At 34.0% G+C, this 20,439-nt stretch overlaps 1 protein-coding gene and 1 long non-coding RNA gene across 4 annotated transcripts; both read right to left on the bottom strand.

Moving 5' to 3' along the window:
• Positions 1 to 4,740: 4,740 nt before the first annotated feature.
• On the bottom strand, positions 4,741 to 5,937 carry LOC123904463 (extensin-like). Its single transcript, XM_045954127.1, has one exon. The coding sequence runs from the start codon at positions 5,935 to 5,937 to the stop codon at positions 4,741 to 4,743; it is 1,197 nt and encodes a 398-aa protein (XP_045810083.1).
• A 4,451-nt stretch (positions 5,938 to 10,388) lies between these two features.
• LOC123911568 lies at positions 10,389 to 20,439 on the bottom strand. 3 transcript variants are annotated; one of them, XR_006810577.1, is made up of 10 exons: positions 20,148 to 20,439; positions 19,628 to 19,671; positions 19,496 to 19,544; positions 19,341 to 19,410; positions 13,612 to 13,660; positions 13,301 to 13,336; positions 13,158 to 13,226; positions 12,639 to 12,701; positions 12,430 to 12,546; positions 10,389 to 10,952 (listed from the first exon to the last, which is right to left on the bottom strand). It is a non-coding gene; the product is annotated as an uncharacterized LOC123911568 (long non-coding RNA). The 3 variants fall into 3 exon arrangements; XR_006810576.1 differs by lacking the exon at positions 13,301 to 13,336; XR_006810578.1 differs by lacking the exons at positions 13,158 to 13,226; positions 13,301 to 13,336.

The following is a 20,439-nucleotide window of genomic DNA, read 5'->3' as shown; positions in this document are numbered from 1 at the left end:
TAGCATACATGGTTGCACGCTAGAATACATGGTTGGAATCATATATGGTTGGAGAGCGATTCTAAAGTTGCGTTGAGTGCCATCACAAATATGGATATTGTGCCATGGACTTTGAGAAATCGTTGGAGTAACTGCTTCTCCTTAGGATTAAACATTTCAATGTCACATATTTACCGGGAAGGGAATAGCTGCAAACCACGGTCATAGTCTGTTATCCCTCGGGTGGTGGGATTCGCTTCCCATTTGTGTTTTTATTTACTATTTTTATATATTTTATGAGCTATACATAGTTGAGATGTCTAGTTGTTTCTTGATGGGCTTAACTACACATTTGGTCCCTTACGTTTATTTTAAGTTTTAATTTAGTCCCTTACGTTTAAAAAGTATCAATTTGGTCCCTTACGTTTCCATTAGGTTTCAATTTAGTCCTTTCCGTCAATTTTGTCACATGTGGCAGTCAATTCACATATGTGGACTGACACGTGGACACTTTGACACAGTGATACGTGTATAGTTCAAACGGTGTTAGTGACAAAACTAACGGAAATGACTAAATTGAAACCTAATGAAAACGTAAGGGACCAAATTGATTTTTTTTAAACGTAAGGGGCCAAATTGAAACCTAAAAAAAACGTAAGAGACCAAATGTGTAGTTAAGCCTTTCTTGATGCCTAGATGCTCTTAGTTGATCCCAAAAAAGAATTTCCTTTCTCTAGGATGTTAATAATTTTAAGACAGAGCTCATCCAATATGGAATATAAATAAACGATGTTGTGCGAATCTAAAACTTAAATGTCTAAAATATATTGTCCTCATAATAAGATGCTTCGCAAGATCAAGTATATATTCAAGACCTGAAACCTTGGTACTTTCCTATGCCATCAAATACAAGTAGTGCCATTCCTGGTTCAAATCATGACTTCCGAAATGCAGTTTACCGTGTGGTGCTTTCATCACCTGTGGTATGATAACTTTTTTTTTTTGGTTTTCACCACCAGTTTAATCTGGTACGGGGGTCAGTTCTGACATCAAGTGGTTCCAGCCCTCTCCCGATCGCAGTTGCGGGGGATCGAACCGTGGTCCTCCCTACCAAGTTTAGCGTCAATCACCACTGAACCAACTAATGATTGATACCTGTGGTATGATAACTTAAATCACATATGCTATACACATTTGTAGATTAAGAGATGACTTGCTTTACTCATCTGATTGCTAAATGTGAATGTGTTTGTTCAAATCCATGTTCAATGCAATACTTAGTTTAGTCTTCTCTGTATTATGTAAACAAAGTTACTATCCAACTGATAATATAAAGCTAAACTAATTTTAATATGTCGTTGCCCTTCAACATTTGCAGAGAATAGCATTGTCTTTCTTTAACATTGTAGAATAGTTATCATGTGATTGTGACTATGAGTTTTCAGAGTCATTCTTTAATTCTAACTGACGATGAAGGAGCATGTACTCACTTCAAAAAAAAAAGTGGAAGTGAGAAACTACGAGCAGTTCATGCTCATAAGAAGGTTGGGGAATTATAGTTGCGCAAGTAGTGCCTGAATTTTATGATTTTCACTTCTAATCTTGTTTATTAAAAATATTTAGGTTGGACTCACTGACATGGCTAATTGATTGCACAAAGCAATGTGGAAAGAATTTTGAGGCATATGGAAACTGATCTAGTATGTCAAATGTGATTTAATTTTATGTAAATCTGCCTATTTGTATGTTCTTTTTCATGCACACAATAATTGCAACCCTTTCTTGTGCACCGAAAATTTTCTTACTCTCTAATGAAACTTTCATCATTAGTTTCTGTCTATGCGGTATTCCGAGTTTCTGACAATAGTTTCCTTATAATTCAAATAAAACCATTTTTTGTCTTTCATTGTGAAGGAAAAGGAAAACCTTTATGCGTCATTTTTGTTTTTCAAGCACTGTTTTCAAATGATAGAAACAGAATGTCTATGCGGTTGACTGAGGAGGCTGAGAGATATATTGAGGATGTTATTTCAAATGTTGAAGATACGGATATTTCGTCACTCGATGGAGAAAGGAGTGACACAAGCTCATTCATCGGAGGACTGATAAAACAAAAACATCTAGCAGTCCACCGTTGCCTATATCTCTTCCTGTTTTGATGGATGGGATTACCTAACCATGGTTGCAATGGGAAACTACTAACAATACTGCTTGTACAACAAGCATGAATAAAAGCACTTTTGGCATCGACTCCGAATATTGCCACCCCGATTTCCACTCAAGTTATCAGTAAACTTTTAAATTGTTTTCACATAAAATGCACTTGCGATATTGATTCCTCGATAACCCTAATGAAGCCTTGATTTTACTGCTTGTTATATTTGATGTCTCGATGCCTTGAATTTACTTGAGATATCGATGTCTCTATGACCCTAAATTGTATTATGAATACTAGTCATAATCATAATAATCTAAGTTGCTTACTTGTGATATTCATCTGGTAAGTCTTTTTATTTTTGTTACATGTTATGGTAAGTCTAAAATACACAAGTAATATCCTAAAACCAAAGTTTAGGTAAGAAGTTTAGTTTGAAGTTGAATCTGACTTTGGAATTTAGATACAATAAGATTAGGGATTATATTAAGTAACTGATGCAATTATGGTGGAAACAACAGTGCTTTTAGTCTTATGTGTTGGGGATATATTGATTTGAACTTTGAAGAAGGAGGTAGTAGTTATAAGTTATAACTATTGGTTATGCTCTATTTTGGACTGCAAATATATATTTGTTTTGGCTGAGTTGTAAGTTAAAAGTTAAAACTATTGCTTATGTTCCGACAGTTTTGCAGTCATAAGCTAAAAGATATAGCATTTTTTTTAGCATATTAGCAAGAGATTATGAAAATGTATACTGTTACTATGTTAGTGTGCTTGATTTATCCTTAACAATATCAGAAAATGGAATTTTAAGCAAGGCATATCAACTGGTTCATCCTTAATAACTAAAATATATGATTAAGTTAAACATACCAATATTAATCAAGAGAATCACTTTTTACTCCCATAACATATATAAGACTTTCTTTTGAATCAAAGGTAAAAGTAAAAAAATTTATATTACAGTAACATTTTCTACCACTCACATTTCTATAATATCACAAATATTTTTAGAAGTGTACTTTCACATGATATATTTTTTAATGACACAAATTTCATATCAAGGTGAACTTGATTGAGAATTGCTCTTCCCCTGAATTGCTCAAAATCCTCTCATCCACTTACCGGAAGATATTTTCTAGTAGGAGATGAAATCTTCCGGTAGTGTATTTTGTCTATGTGAGCAACTCGGGGAAAAAAGCAATCACCAACTTGATTAGATTGAAAAGTTTATCTCTTTTGATATACCACAAAAGATACACTGAACTAATTGAACTTCACTTTGTGGGCAGAAGAGAAATGCTTTGATGCTGCAACTATGGATGCTTCAGGTCCACTAGTTGCAGAATCTTTGGTACTTGTCTTTTTATTACCACAAAATAACATTGTAAAGAATCTTAGTATTGATGAAAACCAACTTTTCTTGTTTCCCTTAGAACCCATTTTACTCCTGTTTGTGATAGTGCTCAATATTATTAATTTAGAGGATTTTGCTAATTGATGGATGCATTTGAATTCATTTGTTAACCTCTATACTTTATATAAACTTAGTTTTCTTGTTGAAGTAGATAATTAACTTGGACAACAAGTTTATTAATTCAAAATATTCACTTTATGCTATTGACTAATTTTATGTTTCTTGTCCACGAAACTTCGATAACTAGCAGTTCAGTCCATCACTTTCTTGGAATTTACCTTTAAAGCTTACAAAAAAAACACTATTGATCTCATTCAAATTTAACTAAAAGGTGAAGTATATTTTTAGTCCAGTAAAATGATAGAGTGTTGATGCTCTATCAAGCTACACTATAACTAAATCTAGGAAAACAATAAAGAAATGCAAATAAATAAAGATAAATAAAAGACTTTATTTTCATTCCTCGTGTTAAAATGCATAAGGCACTACATATATATAATACTCCTAATGGGCCTAAGGCATAAAGCCCATTTAAACAACCCAATAACATAAAAGTCCTCATAACAATAAAAATACTAAATCTTACTTATACCTAAATAATTGTTAATAAACTATTATCTAATAATTATTTAATTAACTAGATATAATCTTCTATCATTGCCGCCGGATTCACTTGAACCTTGCCCTCAAGGTTCGGAAGCGAGCATGGCAGTTTAAGGGTCGGAAGAGCGCGTGAAAGCCCAATTGAAGTGTGTGGATTGTGTTGTAGTGAAGCTTGGATCACAAAAGATTTTGGCCCATAAAATTCATCCATAACATAATATTTGGCCCACTTCTCTCACCATGAAAATGATAACTAAAAATAATTCCTAGCACATGTGGGTATATCACGTGATTGTGAAACGTGCTGTGAGTTCCCTCAAGGACAGAGGCTGGCCCACCTTGGGAATAAAACAATTCGTTACATGAGTAACGCATCCCTCTCCTCCAATGAGAATTCAACACACGTCTCCCCACTTTCTGAAATTACGCTGCCAAATACAAACAGCACAGTAGCACACACTGCTGAGGATAAGGACAGTGAGAGCACGTGTCGATCTGTGATAGGATGGTAAGATTAAAAAATTTATTGACCGTCTTGATATGAAGAAACAAGCGGAATTTCTGTGAGGAACCATTTGAACAATTAAGTTTCAACGAGAGTTAAATCTGGGGGCTTCGCCGGCGGTCGCAAAAATGGCGATGACAAATTCGGTGGTGGATGTAGCTTCGATGACGGCGACGTGAACAGAGGTAAGACCTTGTCTGGAGGTTTAGGTGGCGGCAGTTTCAGTGGTGACTTTGAGAAGCACGGTGGTGTTCGAAGATGAGACTGAGATATGAGAAAGCTCGATGATGGATCTGGCGGTTTCGACGGCGGTCGACTCGCCGGAGGTGGAACTGAGAAGGTTTCTGACGGAAATTTTTGATCTGATGGTTCCGACAGTTTAGACGGCGGCTTCGACGCCGGAGAGATGTTGGTTTCTAGTGACTTCAGGAGTTGTTTGGATGGCGGCTCAACTAGAGGAACAGGTCCTTGTGGTGGTGACAGCAGCGCCGGCGACGACACAGTTGAAAGAAACTGTGTTGGTGGTAGTTTTGGACACGAAGGAGGCAACTGTGATAATGAATCACGGTGAGTTTTAAATTCTTGTTTCTTCTCCACGTTGTCCTCTTCTGTTGATTCTTTTTCTTCGACTGAAATAGTAAACTCAGTTTCTTCTGTTTGTGGTTTTTCTTCTGCAACTTTCTCTGAATTTGTTGTAAGAAGTCTCTCCTGCCTGCTCTGTTTCAAAGCTGTATATTTGTCAGATACTTTTTGGAGGTTTTCCTTGAGAGCAAGGCGAATGGCTTGCATTTTTTCAGTAAAAACTCTATGAGATTCTTCCCATTCCTTTTCAGCATGCTTAGAGGAAATATGTTGATCTGCAGTGTGAAATGTTGTAATATGTTGTGAATAGTTGGAATTAGGAGTCTGATTTGGTTGTTGAGGAAGAAATGATGTGTGGTATGATGGGTGTTGGGTGTAGTTGTAGTGATTTGAATATGCATAATCAGATGGAGAAGAAGTTGTGTATGATGTGTAATGGTTTGGTGATGGTGATGCGGTGCTGTTTGGGTATGAAGAGTAAGGTGGATAGGTGAAAATTGGTGGTGGGTTGTATGATGGGTCATGAAGGTGATGTGGATATGAAGGAAAACTTGGGTTGGGAGTAGGGGTTGGAGTTAGGTTTGGTATGGTTGTGGGATAAGTGGGAGGGATGGTAGAAGGGTAAAATGGAGAAAAGGTTGGAATGGTGGTGGGATCTGGATAATAGAGATGATTAGGGTTTGAATAAGCCATGGGAGGTGTTTGGTGTTCAAGAATGAAAGCACCAATTGATAGAGTGTTGAAGCTCTATCAAGCTATACTAAGCTAAATCTAGGAAAACAATAAAGAAATGCAAATAAATAAAGATAAATAAAAGACTTTATTTTCATTCCTCGTGTTAAAATGCATAAGGCACTACATATATATAATACTCCTAATGGGCCTAAGGCATAAAGCCCATTTAAACAACCCAATAACATGAAAGTCCTCGTAACAATAAAAATATTAAATCTTACTTATACCTAAATAATTGTTAATAAACTATTATCTAATAATTATTTAATTAACTAGATATAATCTTCTATCATAAAATGCTAGTAATTTGTAAATAATAATAAAAAAATACTTGAAACTTTTATAATCTAATTTTTAAAAATATAAAAAATATTTTTTCAATTCAATTTTTTTTCCCTTTCTACTCTCTTAACTTGCACCTCAGAACACAATATTTTGCCAATAAATTCCATTTGGAACTTTTCACGGAACAAAATGTTTATTTAATTGGAATATCCAAAATTCTATTGTTTCACGGATGTTAATAAATTTGTTATTTTTACTAAATTACCCCTTACATACATTAAATTTGCATTGGGACTATGCAGCCATGTCAAAAAGTGACAATTAATCAGGGGTACTTTTAGATGGTCGGAATTGGGTCCAAATTAAATGATTGCGATTTTTATCGGTTTGATGATTTTTGGCCCGAAACAGACCGATGCTCAACTTATATTTAAGGCAAAAAAAATCGATATTTTCTCTTCCCCCCTCCCATGAATCTTTTATACCCCCTAATATTTCAATTTTGCCCTTGCAGAAACATTTTGTTCGCAGAAACCGAAATTTTTCTAGTGCAAATTCAGAGTAAATTTCGGTTTTTAGAAACCGAAATTTGTTTTCAAGGCAAAAAAAAACTTCGGTTTCTACGAACCAAAGTTTTTTCAAGGGCAAAATTGGAAATTCAAGGGGGATAAAAGATTCATAGGGGGTGGGGAGAGAAAATATCAAAAAATTCTTGACTTTTACTTATAAATAAATTCAAAGGGAGTATACGGTCAAGGGCATGTTTGATCTGTTTGACAAGAAAGCACAATGACATAAAAACTTCTCTTATGTCCTCCCCCCCCCCCCCCCCCCCCCCCCCATGATTCGGTTCCCCACCCTCCAAAAAAAACTCCATTTTACCTCTAAACTTGTTTCGGAATCTATTTTTTGAAAAGGGAAAAAAATTCGAAAAATAGATTCTGAAATTCCTATTTTAGTAACAAAACAATAAAAAAGATGGTTTTGTGTGGGGACCCGAAGCATTGAACGCATTCGAAGAATTAAAAAAGATCATGACCCAAGCTACGGTATTGACCCTCCCAAATTTTGCTCAACCTTTTGAAATTGAGTGTGGCGCATCCGGAAAAGGCATAGGGGCTGTTTTGATGCAGGGGAAGAGACCAATAGCTTACTTTAGCAAAGCCTTATCGAAAGCTAATTTAAGCAAGTCCGCATATGAGAAAGAGTTGATGACAATGGTGTTAGCCGTGCAACATTGGCAGCCATATTTATTGGGGAGGAATTTTGTGGTGTATTCCGATCAAAAAAGTTTGAAACACTTGCTGCAACGAGTCGCCACTGCTGATCAACAAAACTGGCTGTCTAAATTATTGGGATACCATTTTGAGGTGGTGTACAAATCCGGTCCAGAGAACAAGGCAGCAGACGCATTGTGACTGCGTGATGAAGGGTGTGAATTAAAGAATATTGTGTCTTCTCCAGTCTAGTTGTAGAGGCAGCAAATACAACAAAAAGTTCAGTTTGAAATATGGGGTTCTGCTCTACAAAAATCGTTTGGTTTTGTCCTCTAACTGCTCTTTTATTCCAACATTATTAGAAGAATTTCATTAGACACCAACAGGGGGTCATTCCGGATTTCTCAGAACATATAGAAGACAAGCAGGGAATCTATATTGGATAGGAATGAAGAGGATTGTCCAAGAATTTGTCAAGAGGTTTGATGTTTGTCAATGTCAGAATTATTTGGCTGCTTCTCCGGTTGGCTTTCTTCAGCCATTACCCAAGACTTGGGTTCATTGGGTACCATGGGCGGAATTGTGGTATAATTCGACATTCTATGTGTCGACTGGAGTGACACCTTTTGAAGCTGTTTACGGAAGAAAACCACACCTGTTGGTGAGATACACACAAGGAGAAACTAAAGTGGCAGCAGTGTCTGAAGAATTAAGTGACAGGAATGTGGCATTAAGGCAGTTGAAACACCATCTGATTAGAGCACAAGAGACAATGAAAAAGTATGCAAACAAGAAGAGACTTGTCTTTTGAAGTAGGAGAGTGGGTATTTCTCAAGCTGAGGCCACATCATCAACAAACAGTGGCAAGAAGGATCAATCAAAAGCTGGCCCCAAGATTCTTTGGACCATTTCTAGTTGTGGAAAAAATTGGAGTTGTATCACACAAATTAAAATTACCAGAGATGGTTTCTCTCCCGACCCCCCTCATTTCTTTTCTACCCCCTGAATTTCCGTTTTTGCCCTTGGGGGGTACTTCGGTTTATACGAACCGATTTTTTTTGTCATGCTAAAAAAATTCGGTTTATATAAACCGAAATATTGTGTTCTAAAATTTTTTCCAGTTTTCCTGCATAAATTCTGCATGAGACCCTCAACTTCCACAATTTATTTGAAATACTAAACGATGTCCGATTTGAGTAAACGACCACTCGTTGGAAAGCTTAGGGTGTCAACAATACAAATATAATTTTTGTTTTGAGGGTTAACTATCCAATTGGTTCAGTTTGACCAAATAGTGGGTACTGGTACAGAAACAGAGCATAAACTTTTCTCAAACTTGTAGGTAGAGTTTCTCATACTATACTTAATGAAATTTAACAATTCCGGTTTCAATCGTGTAGTAAATTTTGTCTTCTTTACACTGGATTAAAAATAATTAGCATACGACTTATATTCAGAGAGCTATGATAAATTTACCACAGGTATATCTACAACATTTTGCAGAAACTTTTCTCAAACTTGTAGGTAGATTTTCTCATACTATACTTAATGAAATTTAATAATTCTGGTGTCAATCTTGTAGTAAATTTTGTCTTCTTTACACTGGATTAAAAATCATTAGCATACGACTTATATTCAGAGAGCTATGATAAATTTACCACAGGTATATCTACAACATTTTGCAGAAACTTTTCTCAAACTTGTAGGTAGATTTTCTCGTACTATACTTAATGAAATTTAATAATTCCGGTGTCAATCTTGTAGTAAATTTTGTCTTCTTTACACTGGATTAAAAATCATTAGCATACGACCTATATTCAGAGAGATATGATAAATTTACCACAAGTAGCTCTACACGAATTTTCACATAAATTTTCCTTCTTTTTGGGGGGTATATGTTATTTCGGTTTATATAAACCGAATTTTTTTTCCATGTTTAAAAACTTCGGTTTATATAAACCGAAGTTTGTTGGCAAAATTTTTTCATACCGCAAGGGGCAAAATTGGATTATTGGGGGGTAGAAAAGAAATGAGGGGGGTCGGGAGAGAAAACGTCATTACCAGATGATGCGCGAGTTCATCCAATTTTCCATATATCTCAATTAAAAAAGGCTATTGGGAACTATACTGTGGAGCCTAAGCTGCCTGAAGGAATGAAGATCGAACCCGAAGAGTGTGAGAGTCCTGAGCAGCTGTTGACATCTAGGGAGGTAGTGGTGGTAGGTCAAGTGGTCAAACAATGGCTTGTGAAATGGAAAGGAAGGGCTGAAGAGGACACAACCTAGGAGGATGAATTGAAGAGTCAATTCCCTCAAATTAGCCTTGAGGACAAGGCTGCTATTGAAGGTGGGGGCAGTGATAGAAACCTGATGCCCAATACTGCTGAGCCCAAAATTGATGTTGGGGTGGTTCCACCTAGGCCGATTATTTGGAAAGTTTATTCTAGGAAGAGGGTTAGTGGTAATAAGTAGTTCCATAACGTGGAAGTTATCTTTGAGCTGTAATTTGATTAGAGGTTATATGTAGGTATGATTAGTGGGGGAGAGGGTATCACATATTTTGTTTGTTAGAGTAAGGAGAATCATTTCTCTGGGAGGAGCATTTTGGCTCTGGTTTATTTCTTTGTAACCACCACTTTCCATTATTTTCACTAAATAAACATTCATATTCCATCTCTATTTCTTTTAATATCTATCAGTTGATGTCTTTCTAAGTTTCTTGAGATGTTTTTCACAGGTACATCCTTAAATATCAATTACTTATGTCGCACAATATAAAGATAAAATTTATTAGAAGTCTTAAACATTTGAAAGACAAAAGTTTCTTGAGTATTGTTTTACTTACCTAAATTGAAGTCTTAAACATTTGAAAGACATTTACAAACAATAGAAACGGGGGAAGAATTGGTTCATATAAAAATTGCATTGAAGGACATCATCCACTCGTTTTTCAGATGATGAAAAAAGATTTCCATCTCACAATGATATATAGTCTTATAGGGTTTGTATACCCAATTAAATTTTGATCCAACCAACATTCATAGAGGTTTTAGTTTTATCAAGAAACTATAGTATTTATCACAATGCGTTCAGTCTTTACTTGAGAAGAAGAAAGACGAATCAGACAACTAAACCAAACGCCATAGTGATAGAAGCTGCATAACATAGATGTGTGAAGAATGCATGTGCTTTAATATAAAGGCTACCTGATGGTCTTTCATATTTTATTCGACCAAGGGCCTCGACCCAATACCGGGTTAATTAAAGTGAATTTATGCTTCCATCAAGCAATATTTTTTGTCTTAGTTTTTAAGTTAATTTATGTCCTTCAAACTTTTGAGTTAGAGAGACGTTTATAATGAGATGTACCTTCATAGGTGATGATGTGAGACTTATATAGTCGAAGAGGTGGTATTGGGCTTGGGTCAGCTCACCAATCCACTCTAGAACACACAATATTTGAATTCATATCCTACAACCACAGCATCAATATTCCAGTCAAAACACTAATGAACCTAAAAGGATGACAATTTAATCAACTTCAATTTGTTTAAACACAGAAACCAAATTAGAAAACATAAATATGGTCATTTGACCAAGGGATTTCTACCATCAACTTCTTAACATTTGACCATGGGATTTCTATACAACTTTTGTTCCGTATTTAAAGATGTTATAACAACAAACTAACTTAATCTCAATCAGATTTATTAGTTTGATATTCAATAGTAGCTCTTAGGCTATGTTGAGGTAGTATTATCACACAATTTCAAGGCAACTAATTATCCATATATACTTATATGATGAAATTAATAGACTTATGAGAGCATAAACCTATTAAAGTCTAAGTCGCTCATCCTTGTAGCCCTCTTTCAAAATCCGAAATCAACCATACATGCCATCAAGTACCACTTTCTCTACTAGTTATTTTCATGTAATTGATCAATTTTTAAACAAGCATTGAAAGCATATTATAACAGAACTTCCCGTCACACAGTAACCATCATATAATGTAATCTCGTTATCTCGATAATGTGACCATTGAAATAGACCTTAACTCAAGAAATTTTCATGTTGGCCATGATACTTAAATTCTGTCCTTACAAACAAAAATTGTGTAAAAGCAGTAAGTATAATTCAAAAGAATATAATGTTATAATGTAAATATAGGTTGAATAAGTTCTCAAAAACGAAAATAAACTGCATTCAGCACCAAATCTCCCAAATACATAACATGATAACATAGTAAAAAGGATCCTCTTGTTAAGCTAATTATAGAGCTTTAGTTATATAAGCAACATTGTAAATTGCACGACGCGTATGTAATTGACAGCAAGTGTTAATTGCATAAAGAAAAACACATCAGTAAAGTCATTATACCATATGAGAAACAGATACAATGGTCGAATCACTTGCTCATAATTACCGTAGCAAATATGTTTGAAAAATCAAGAATGATAAAATCGGTAGCCACAATCGTTCCCAACATGTATCGATTATAAACCAGATATGTCCATTATCCTGAGAAACAAAAAACTGTCTTTTTACACGATTAAGGTTTTTTTTTTTTTTTACTCAAGCAGAAGATCCAATCATTCTTAATGAATTGTTAGTAGATTCTATGCAAGCAACACCCTCTGTCAAAAGCCCTAGTTGTAAGATGCGTTAGTTCAATAATGTAAGGTCTAACAAACATAGATAAAAAATGTAAAATTTTTAGAGATATTCAGGTCCTAGATAGGCTAGATTGATTTCATTACCATCCTATGTCATTTACACCAGGGTAACCAACTAGACGCATAATCCAAAATAGATCACAAGCCCTATCTCCTTCAAACTCATGGTGATCCACCTAATGCTAAAGCAATTCTGCGCATTTTTTTCTTTGCAAGATATGCTCTGACCAAATGAACAATATAAGAGAAACAACTTTAGCCAAAGGAACTTACCGGACAAAAAAGATAAATAAGGTAGGAGAAAGCATGCCTTTGCAGCGGCTTATATATTCCTTCATAAGAACTTTGAACTTTGGAGGATTATATGCCTTTGTAGAGGCTTATATATGCCTATTGTCAGTAATATGAAACATATCTATTGTATAAGAACACACAAGAAACATAGGCACTTAATTTTATGTCAAGCAACAATTAAGACTTACATCAATAGCTTCATCCATACAGGTGCACCTTCAGTTATATTTTATCCAGTCTTCTCATATCCTCTGCAGCAGAAGTTACACTGGTATTAGTTGATGTAACAAGTACTCAAATGATGTGATAGAAACCAGAATTTCAGAAACAGCAGCAACAGGAATATCCTAATCTTAATGTAAATTACTCGGCAGCACCGAACGTGGTTACAAAGCAAGCTCTGGCCTACCACCAACAACATTCTTGCTTCTTTCGCTTCCAACACTAATCTCACATTTCTTCTTATTCCAATTATCCAAATCTGCATCACCACTAATACTAAACCTGTTTTTCTTTTGTTCTCCAATTCTTAATACCAAACCTGTGTTTTTCTTTTGTTCTCCAATTCCTAATACCAAACCTATGTTTTTCTTTTGTTCTCCAATTCTTATGTCATTTTTTCCCTTAATAATAATACACAGTAGTTGACCAAAATAATACACATTTTTTCCCTATATATATATTACATCACTAACAATTGAAATTACCTTGCTTCATAGTAAACTTTGAGACTTTTTCCCGTAACAATCGGAGATATGTTTAAGCTCCTGCTGATCCTGGAAAAAGAACAACTAGAGGTCTAAGATTATTTCCATACCGGAAAAAGAACCGACAATCCTGCTCTTCATACCACCAGCTCGGTTCAGCTTTAGCAAACACAATTCCACTGTACCATATCCAGTTCATAACGTCATCAAAATTATAAACAGTTTTTAACCAATCAAAGCCAGGGGGATTGAACACCAATGGTGCTACCATCCATAATGCATGAACTAACTAGTAATGGTCAGAGATATATAAACAAATGTGTCAGTTGATACAGAACTGTGTTAATAAGTAGCTTATATAATGTTATAAACAAATCCAATTCATTAAGTCATCAAATCTTAAGAAACCACACAATGTTGATAAATCTCACACTACAAATTATCCCCTTCTCACCTATTATTGCTTCATGGAGTATCTATCTTTTTTGCTTTCTACCTCATCCCTGCAACATATCACAAACATAAATTAATAGTCCACTTCCAGCCACATTTTCATATCACAAACATAAATTAATAGCTCACTTTTCACCTATTTTTACATCATAGCTCTCTTTTTCACCTTCTACCTCAGCCCCGTAACATCACATGTATAAATTTTAGAATTCATCCTAATCGAAAGAAACCACACAACGCCCCCATCAAAATCAATCACAAACCACATTCCTCCAAAACTGCTAACATTATATGTACTAGGCAACAATTTTGAGTAAGTGGGCTCATGTTTACCACACCACACTTTATAGATAATGAAAAAAAAAAAAAATTCATCTCAATGACTGTTTCACGATTAGGGTTTTAAAAAGACAATAAATACCATCGATTAGGGCCATAATGCATTTAACTCTGAGGTCATTGTCTCATTGAGGCAATCCATTCCTTACAAAACTTGTCAAACATTAGGGAATAGGGTCATTAAGAACATAATGAAAAATCACATCTAATTGCAGTTGCAAAATTGAATTTAGGGACCAAGGGTCATCAAATCAAAATAGATATCCATGCATGCATTATGAATAAAAGTTCATATATATATTTTTTGACAGAAAAGAGGACATCGATAGAGACAATTGCTTGAGTGGCAATTAAGGCAACAACTAGCTTTCACATTCAGTGACTAGGGTCATTAAGTTCATCACATCAAGATATTTAATCTCTTACAAAAATTGAAAGTTCTTGAATAAACAAGAATGAAAAAATCAACAACCCATCATAGTTCCCAATAGGTATTGATTATAAAGCAAACAAGGAAAATATGTTGGAATGAAATTTCCAATAAGCAGAAGATTGAAAGTTCTTGGGACAGAACACCTTTCCTCGATTAAATGCATCATCCAACATTTTTGAGCCATCAAGACAATCGCTTACAAAAATCATGCAACAAAGTATATTTATCATTTTATCCATCTTATTGTCGAATTTCAAGTTAGTGAGCTCATCATGTATATCATACCACTAGTGACAGTTGCACAATTAGGGTCATAAAAAGACAGTCGACACCATCCACATTTTGAGTAATATTTCATATTAAAATTGCTTTGCTTTGAAAGCCACGATCCAACTTTTCCATTATGAATAAACAATTCATAATGCATTTTCCACAAAGGTCATTAAGGCATTCATCCCTTACAAAACTTATGTAACATTAAGGATAAGGGTCATTAAGTTCATAATGTAAAATCACTTATAAAGCCACCATCCAACTTTTCCATTATGAATAAACAATTCATAAGGGATTTTCCTCAAAGGTCATTAAGGCATTCATCCCTTACAAAAATTAATGTAACATTAGGGATAAGGGTCATTAAGTTCATAATGTAAAATCATTTCTAAAGCCAGCATCCAACATTTCCATTATGAATAAAGAATTCATAATGCATTTTCCTCGAGGGTCATTAAGGCATCCATCCCTTACAAAATTTATGTAGCATTAGGGACATGGGTCATTAAGTTCATAATGGAAAATCACTTCTAACCGCAGTTGCAAAATTGAATTTAGGGACTAAGGATCATCAAAGCAGAATATATATCTATTCATGCATTACTATGAATAAAAATTCATAATTTTTTTAATAGAAAAGCGGACACCGATAGGGACAATTGCTTTGAATAGCAATTAAGGCAACAACAGGATTTTATATTCAGGGCTAGGGTCATTCAGTAATTTATCCAGCATTTATTGGGTATCAAGACATCCAATCCCTTACAAAATTTGAAATTTCATATTTTATTGATGGAGAGGATTGAAGGTATTTGAATAATCAAGAACGAAAAAATCTAAAACTCATCACCATTCACAATAGGTATTTATTATAAACCAATAAGCTGAAGATTGAAAGTTTTCGGGACAGAACACGTTTCCTCAATTAAAATTCATAATGTAAAATCACTTCTAAAGCCACCATCCAACTTTTTCATTATAAATAAAGAATTCATAATGCATTTTCCTCGAGGGTCATAAAGGTCATTGAGGCATCCATCCCTTACAAAATTTATGTAGCATTAGGGACAATGGTCATTAAGTTCATAATGCAAAATCACTTCTAACTGCAGTTGCAAAATTAAATTTAGGGACTAAGGGTCATCAAAGCAGAATATAAATCTATTCATGCATTACTATGAATAAAAATTCATAATTTTCTTTAATAGAAAAGCGGACACCGATAGGGACAATTGCTTCGAGTAGCAGTTAAGGCAGCAACAAAATTTCACATTCAAGGAATACGGTCATTAAGTAATTTATCCAGCATTTTTAGGGCATCAAGACATCCAACCGCTTACAAAATTTGAAATTTCACATTTTATTAAAGCAGAAGATTGAAGGTATTTGAATAATAAATAATGAAAAATTCGAAAACCATCATTATTCCCAATAGGTATTGATTATAAACCAATAAGCAAAAGATTGAAAATTTTTGGGACAGAACACATTTCCTTAATTAAAGTTCATAATGTAAAATCACTTCTAAAAACCACCATCCAACTTTTCCATTATGAATAAAGAATTCATAATGCATTTTCCTCAAAGGTCATTAAGGCATCCACCCAAAACTTATGTAACATTAGGGATAAGGGTCATTAAGTTCATAATGTAAAATCACTTCTAAAGCCACCATCCAACTTTTCCATTATGAATAAAGAATTCATAATGCATTTTCCTCGAGGGTCATTGAGGTCATTGGGCATCCATCCCATACAAAATTTATGTAACATTAGGGACAAGGTTCATTAAGTTCATAATGCAAAATGACTTCTAACTGCAGTTGCAAAATTGAATTTAGGCACCAAGAGTCATCAAAGCAGAATATATATTCATGCATTACTATGAATAAAAATTCATAATTTTTTTTAATAGAAAAGCGGACACCGATAGGGACAATTGATTTGAGTAGCAATTATGGCAGCAACAAGATTTCACATTCATGGACTAGGGTTATTAAGTAATTTATCCAGCATTTTTTGGGCATCAAGACATCCAATCTCTTACAAAATTTGAAACACATTTTATTGAAGCAGAAGATTGAAGGTATTTGAATTAATCAACAATGAAAAATTCGAAAACCCATCATTGTTCCAAATAGGTATTCATTATAACCCAATAAGCAGAAGATTGAAATTTTTTGGGACAGAACACATTTCCTCTATTAAAGTTCATAATGTAAAATCACTTCTAAAAAGCCACCGTCCAACTTTTCCATTACGAATAAAGAATTCATAATGCATTTTCCTCAAGGGTCATTGAGGTCATTGGGCATCCATCCCTTACAAAATTTATGTAACATTAGGGACAAGGGTCATTAAGTTCATAATGCAAAATGACTTCTAACTGCAGTTGCAAAATTGAATTTAGGCACCAAGGGTCATCAAAGCAGAATATATATCTATTCATGCATTACTATGAATAAAAATTCATAATTTTTTTTAATAGAAAAGCGGACACCGATAGGGACAATTGCTTTGAGTAGCAATGATGGCAGCAACAAGATTTCACATTCAGGGACTAGGGTCATTAAATAATTTATCCAGCATTTTTTGGGCATCAAGACATCCAATCTTTTACAAAATTTGAAATTTCACATTTTATTGAAACAGATGATTTAAGGTATTTGAATTAATCAACAATGAAAAATTCGAAAAACCATCATTATTCCCAAATAGGTATTCATTATAAACCAATAAGCAAAAGATTGAAATTTTTTGGGACAGAATACATTTCCTCAATTAAAGTTCATAATGTAAAATCACTTCTAAAAAGCCACCATCCAACTTTTCCATTATGAATAAAGAATTCATAATGCATTTTCCTCAAAGGTCATTAAGGCATCCATCCCTTACAAAACTTATGTAATATTAGGGATAAGGGTCATTAAGTTCATAATGTAAAATCACTTCTAAAGCCACCATCCAACTTTTCCATTATGAATAAAAAATTCATAATGCATTTTCCTTGAGGTTCATTGAGGTCATAGGGCATTTATCCCTTACAAAATTTATGTAACATTAGGGACAAGGGTCATTAAGTTCATAATGCAAAATGACTTCTAACTGCAGTTGCAAAATTGAATTTAGACACCAAGGGTCATCAAAGCAGAATATATATTCATGCATTACTATGAATAAAAATTCATAATTTTTTTTAATAGAAAAGTGTACACCGATAGGGACAATTGATTTGAGTAGCAATTATGGCAGCAACAAGATTTCACATTCAGGGACTTGGGTCATTAAGTAATCTATCCAGCATTTTTTGGCATCAAGACATCCAATCTCTTACAAAATTTGAAACACATTTTATTGAAGCAGATGATTTAAGGTATTTGAATTAATCAACAATGAAAAATTCGAAAACCCATCATTATTCCAAATAGGTATTCATTATAAACCAATAAGCAGAAGATTGAAATTTTTTGGGACAGAATACATTTCCTCAATTAAAGTTCATAATGTAAAAGCACTTCTAAAAAGCCACCATCCAACTTTTTTATTACGAATAAAGAATTCATAATGCATTTTCCTCAAGGGTCATTGAGACATCCATCCCTTACAAAACTTATGTAACATTAAGGGTCAGTAAGTTCATAATGAAAATCACTTCTAATTGAAGTTGCAAAATTGAATTTAGGGACTAAGGGTCATCAAAGTAAAATAGATATCCATTCATGTATTACTATGAAAAAAAATTCTTAATTTTTTTTAATAGAAAACCGTACACCGATAGGGACAATTGCTTTGAGTAGCAATTAAGGAAGCAACAAGATTTCACATTGAGGGACTAGGGTCATTAAGTAATTTATCCAGCATTTTTTGGGCATCAAGACATCCAATCCCATACAATATTTGAAATTTCACATTTTATTGAAGCAGAAGATTGAAGGTATTTGAATAATCAAGAATGAAAAAATCGAAAACCCGTCATCGTTCCCAATAGGTATTGATTATAAACCAATAAGCAGAAGATTGAAATTTTTTGGGACAGAATACATTTCCTCAATTAAAGTTCATAATGTAAAATCACTTCTAAAAAGCCACCATCCAACTTTTCCATTATGAATAAAGAATTCATAATGCATTTTCCTCGAGGGTCATTGAGACATCCATCCCTTACAAAACTTATGTAACATTAGGTACTAGGGTCATTAAGTTGATAATGCAAAATCACTTCTAATTGCAGTTGCAAAATTGAATTTAGAGACTAAGGATCATCAAAGCAGAATATATATCAATTCATGCATTACTATGAACAAAAATTTATAATTTTTTTTTAATAGACAAGCGGACACCGATAGGGACAATTGCTTTGAGTAGCAATTAAGGCAACAACTAGATTTCACATTCAGGGACTAGGGTTATTAAGTAATTTATCCAGCATTTTTTTGGCATTAAGACATCCAATCCCTTACAAAATTTTAAATGGGCCACCAAATTATTCATTAAGTCATTGTTATGTGTATATAACATAGTGACCAATGATCAAGAACATGTTATTTACAGATTCTAAAAGCAAATTTTTGCTCTGCATAAGTATATATATCTATTCATGCTCTGCAGCAAGTAAAATAGTATAACACTAACAATTGACATAATAAAAAAGTTGTTCACATATATATATTACATCATTGAAATTACCTTGCGCCATAGTCAACTTTGAGACTTTTTCCCTGTAACAATCTGAGATATGCGTAAGCTCCTGCGGATCCTGAAAAAAGAAGAATTGGAGGTCTAAAATTATTTCCATACTGGAAAAAGAACCGACGATCCCGCTCTTCATAGCCCCTTCTCACCTATTATTGCATCATGGAGTATCTATCTTTTTTGCTATCTACCTCATCCCTGCAACATATCACAAACATAAATTAATAGTCCACTTCCAGCCAAATTTTCATATCACAATAAATTAATGGCACACTTTTCACCTATTTTTACATCATAGGTCTCTTATTCGCCTTCTACCTCAGCCCTGTAACATGACATGTATAAATTTTAGAATTCATCCTAATCGAAAGAAACCACACAATGCCACCACCAAAATCAATCACAAACCAAATTCCTCCAGCACTACAAACATTATATGTACTAGGCAACAATTTTTGATCTATCACAACAAAATTGTTTAGAAAAACAACTAACAATCATATATAAAGAAGTCAAATACTGCAATAGTAATCATTTAGGTCACTGAAAACATGCATAAATCAAACTTGACGAGGATGAAGAAAAACCCTAAGCAAAGTGAAAATCGACTTAAAATCAAATCTGAAATGTCAAATCCTAAACATACATAACATCAAATTAGAAAAATCAAAACCCTAAACAGAGTTAAAATCTCCTTGAAATCAAAACCCTAAAATCACTTGATAATATAGAAAATAACTTGAATCAGAAAATATAAGTTCAGAACCATATAATAGACATGAAATTAACAAGAATTGATACCGCAATCAATTGATTCAGAAATTGACTTGAAAATTTATGATTGAAGAATCACGGGATGCGGAAGATGCACACAAATGATCATTGAAGAATCGACGGAGAAAGGAGAAACACGAGATTGTGAGTTCGAAGTGTGATTTTGGAAGAATCTGTGAGAATGTGAGAGATTTTGGAAGAATCGGAAGTGTAATGGGTGTGATGAAAATGGGAGAAAAATAGATTCTTGTTTCTTGAAGAAGAAAAAGAAAGAACGAATTTTTATTCTTGTTTCACAAATCCACATAGCGTAAGATTC

Source organism: Trifolium pratense, linkage group LG2, assembly GCF_020283565.1.
Source record: "Trifolium pratense cultivar HEN17-A07 linkage group LG2, ARS_RC_1.1, whole genome shotgun sequence".
NCBI lineage: Eukaryota > Viridiplantae > Streptophyta > Magnoliopsida > Fabales > Fabaceae > Trifolium > Trifolium pratense.
This window is presented reverse-complemented; position numbering and strand designations above follow the sequence as displayed.

Coding starts and splice junctions, on each gene's coding strand:
- LOC123904463 (XM_045954127.1), bottom strand. CDS start 5,937: ATGGCTTATTCAAACCCTAATCATCTCTATTATCCAGATCCCACCACC.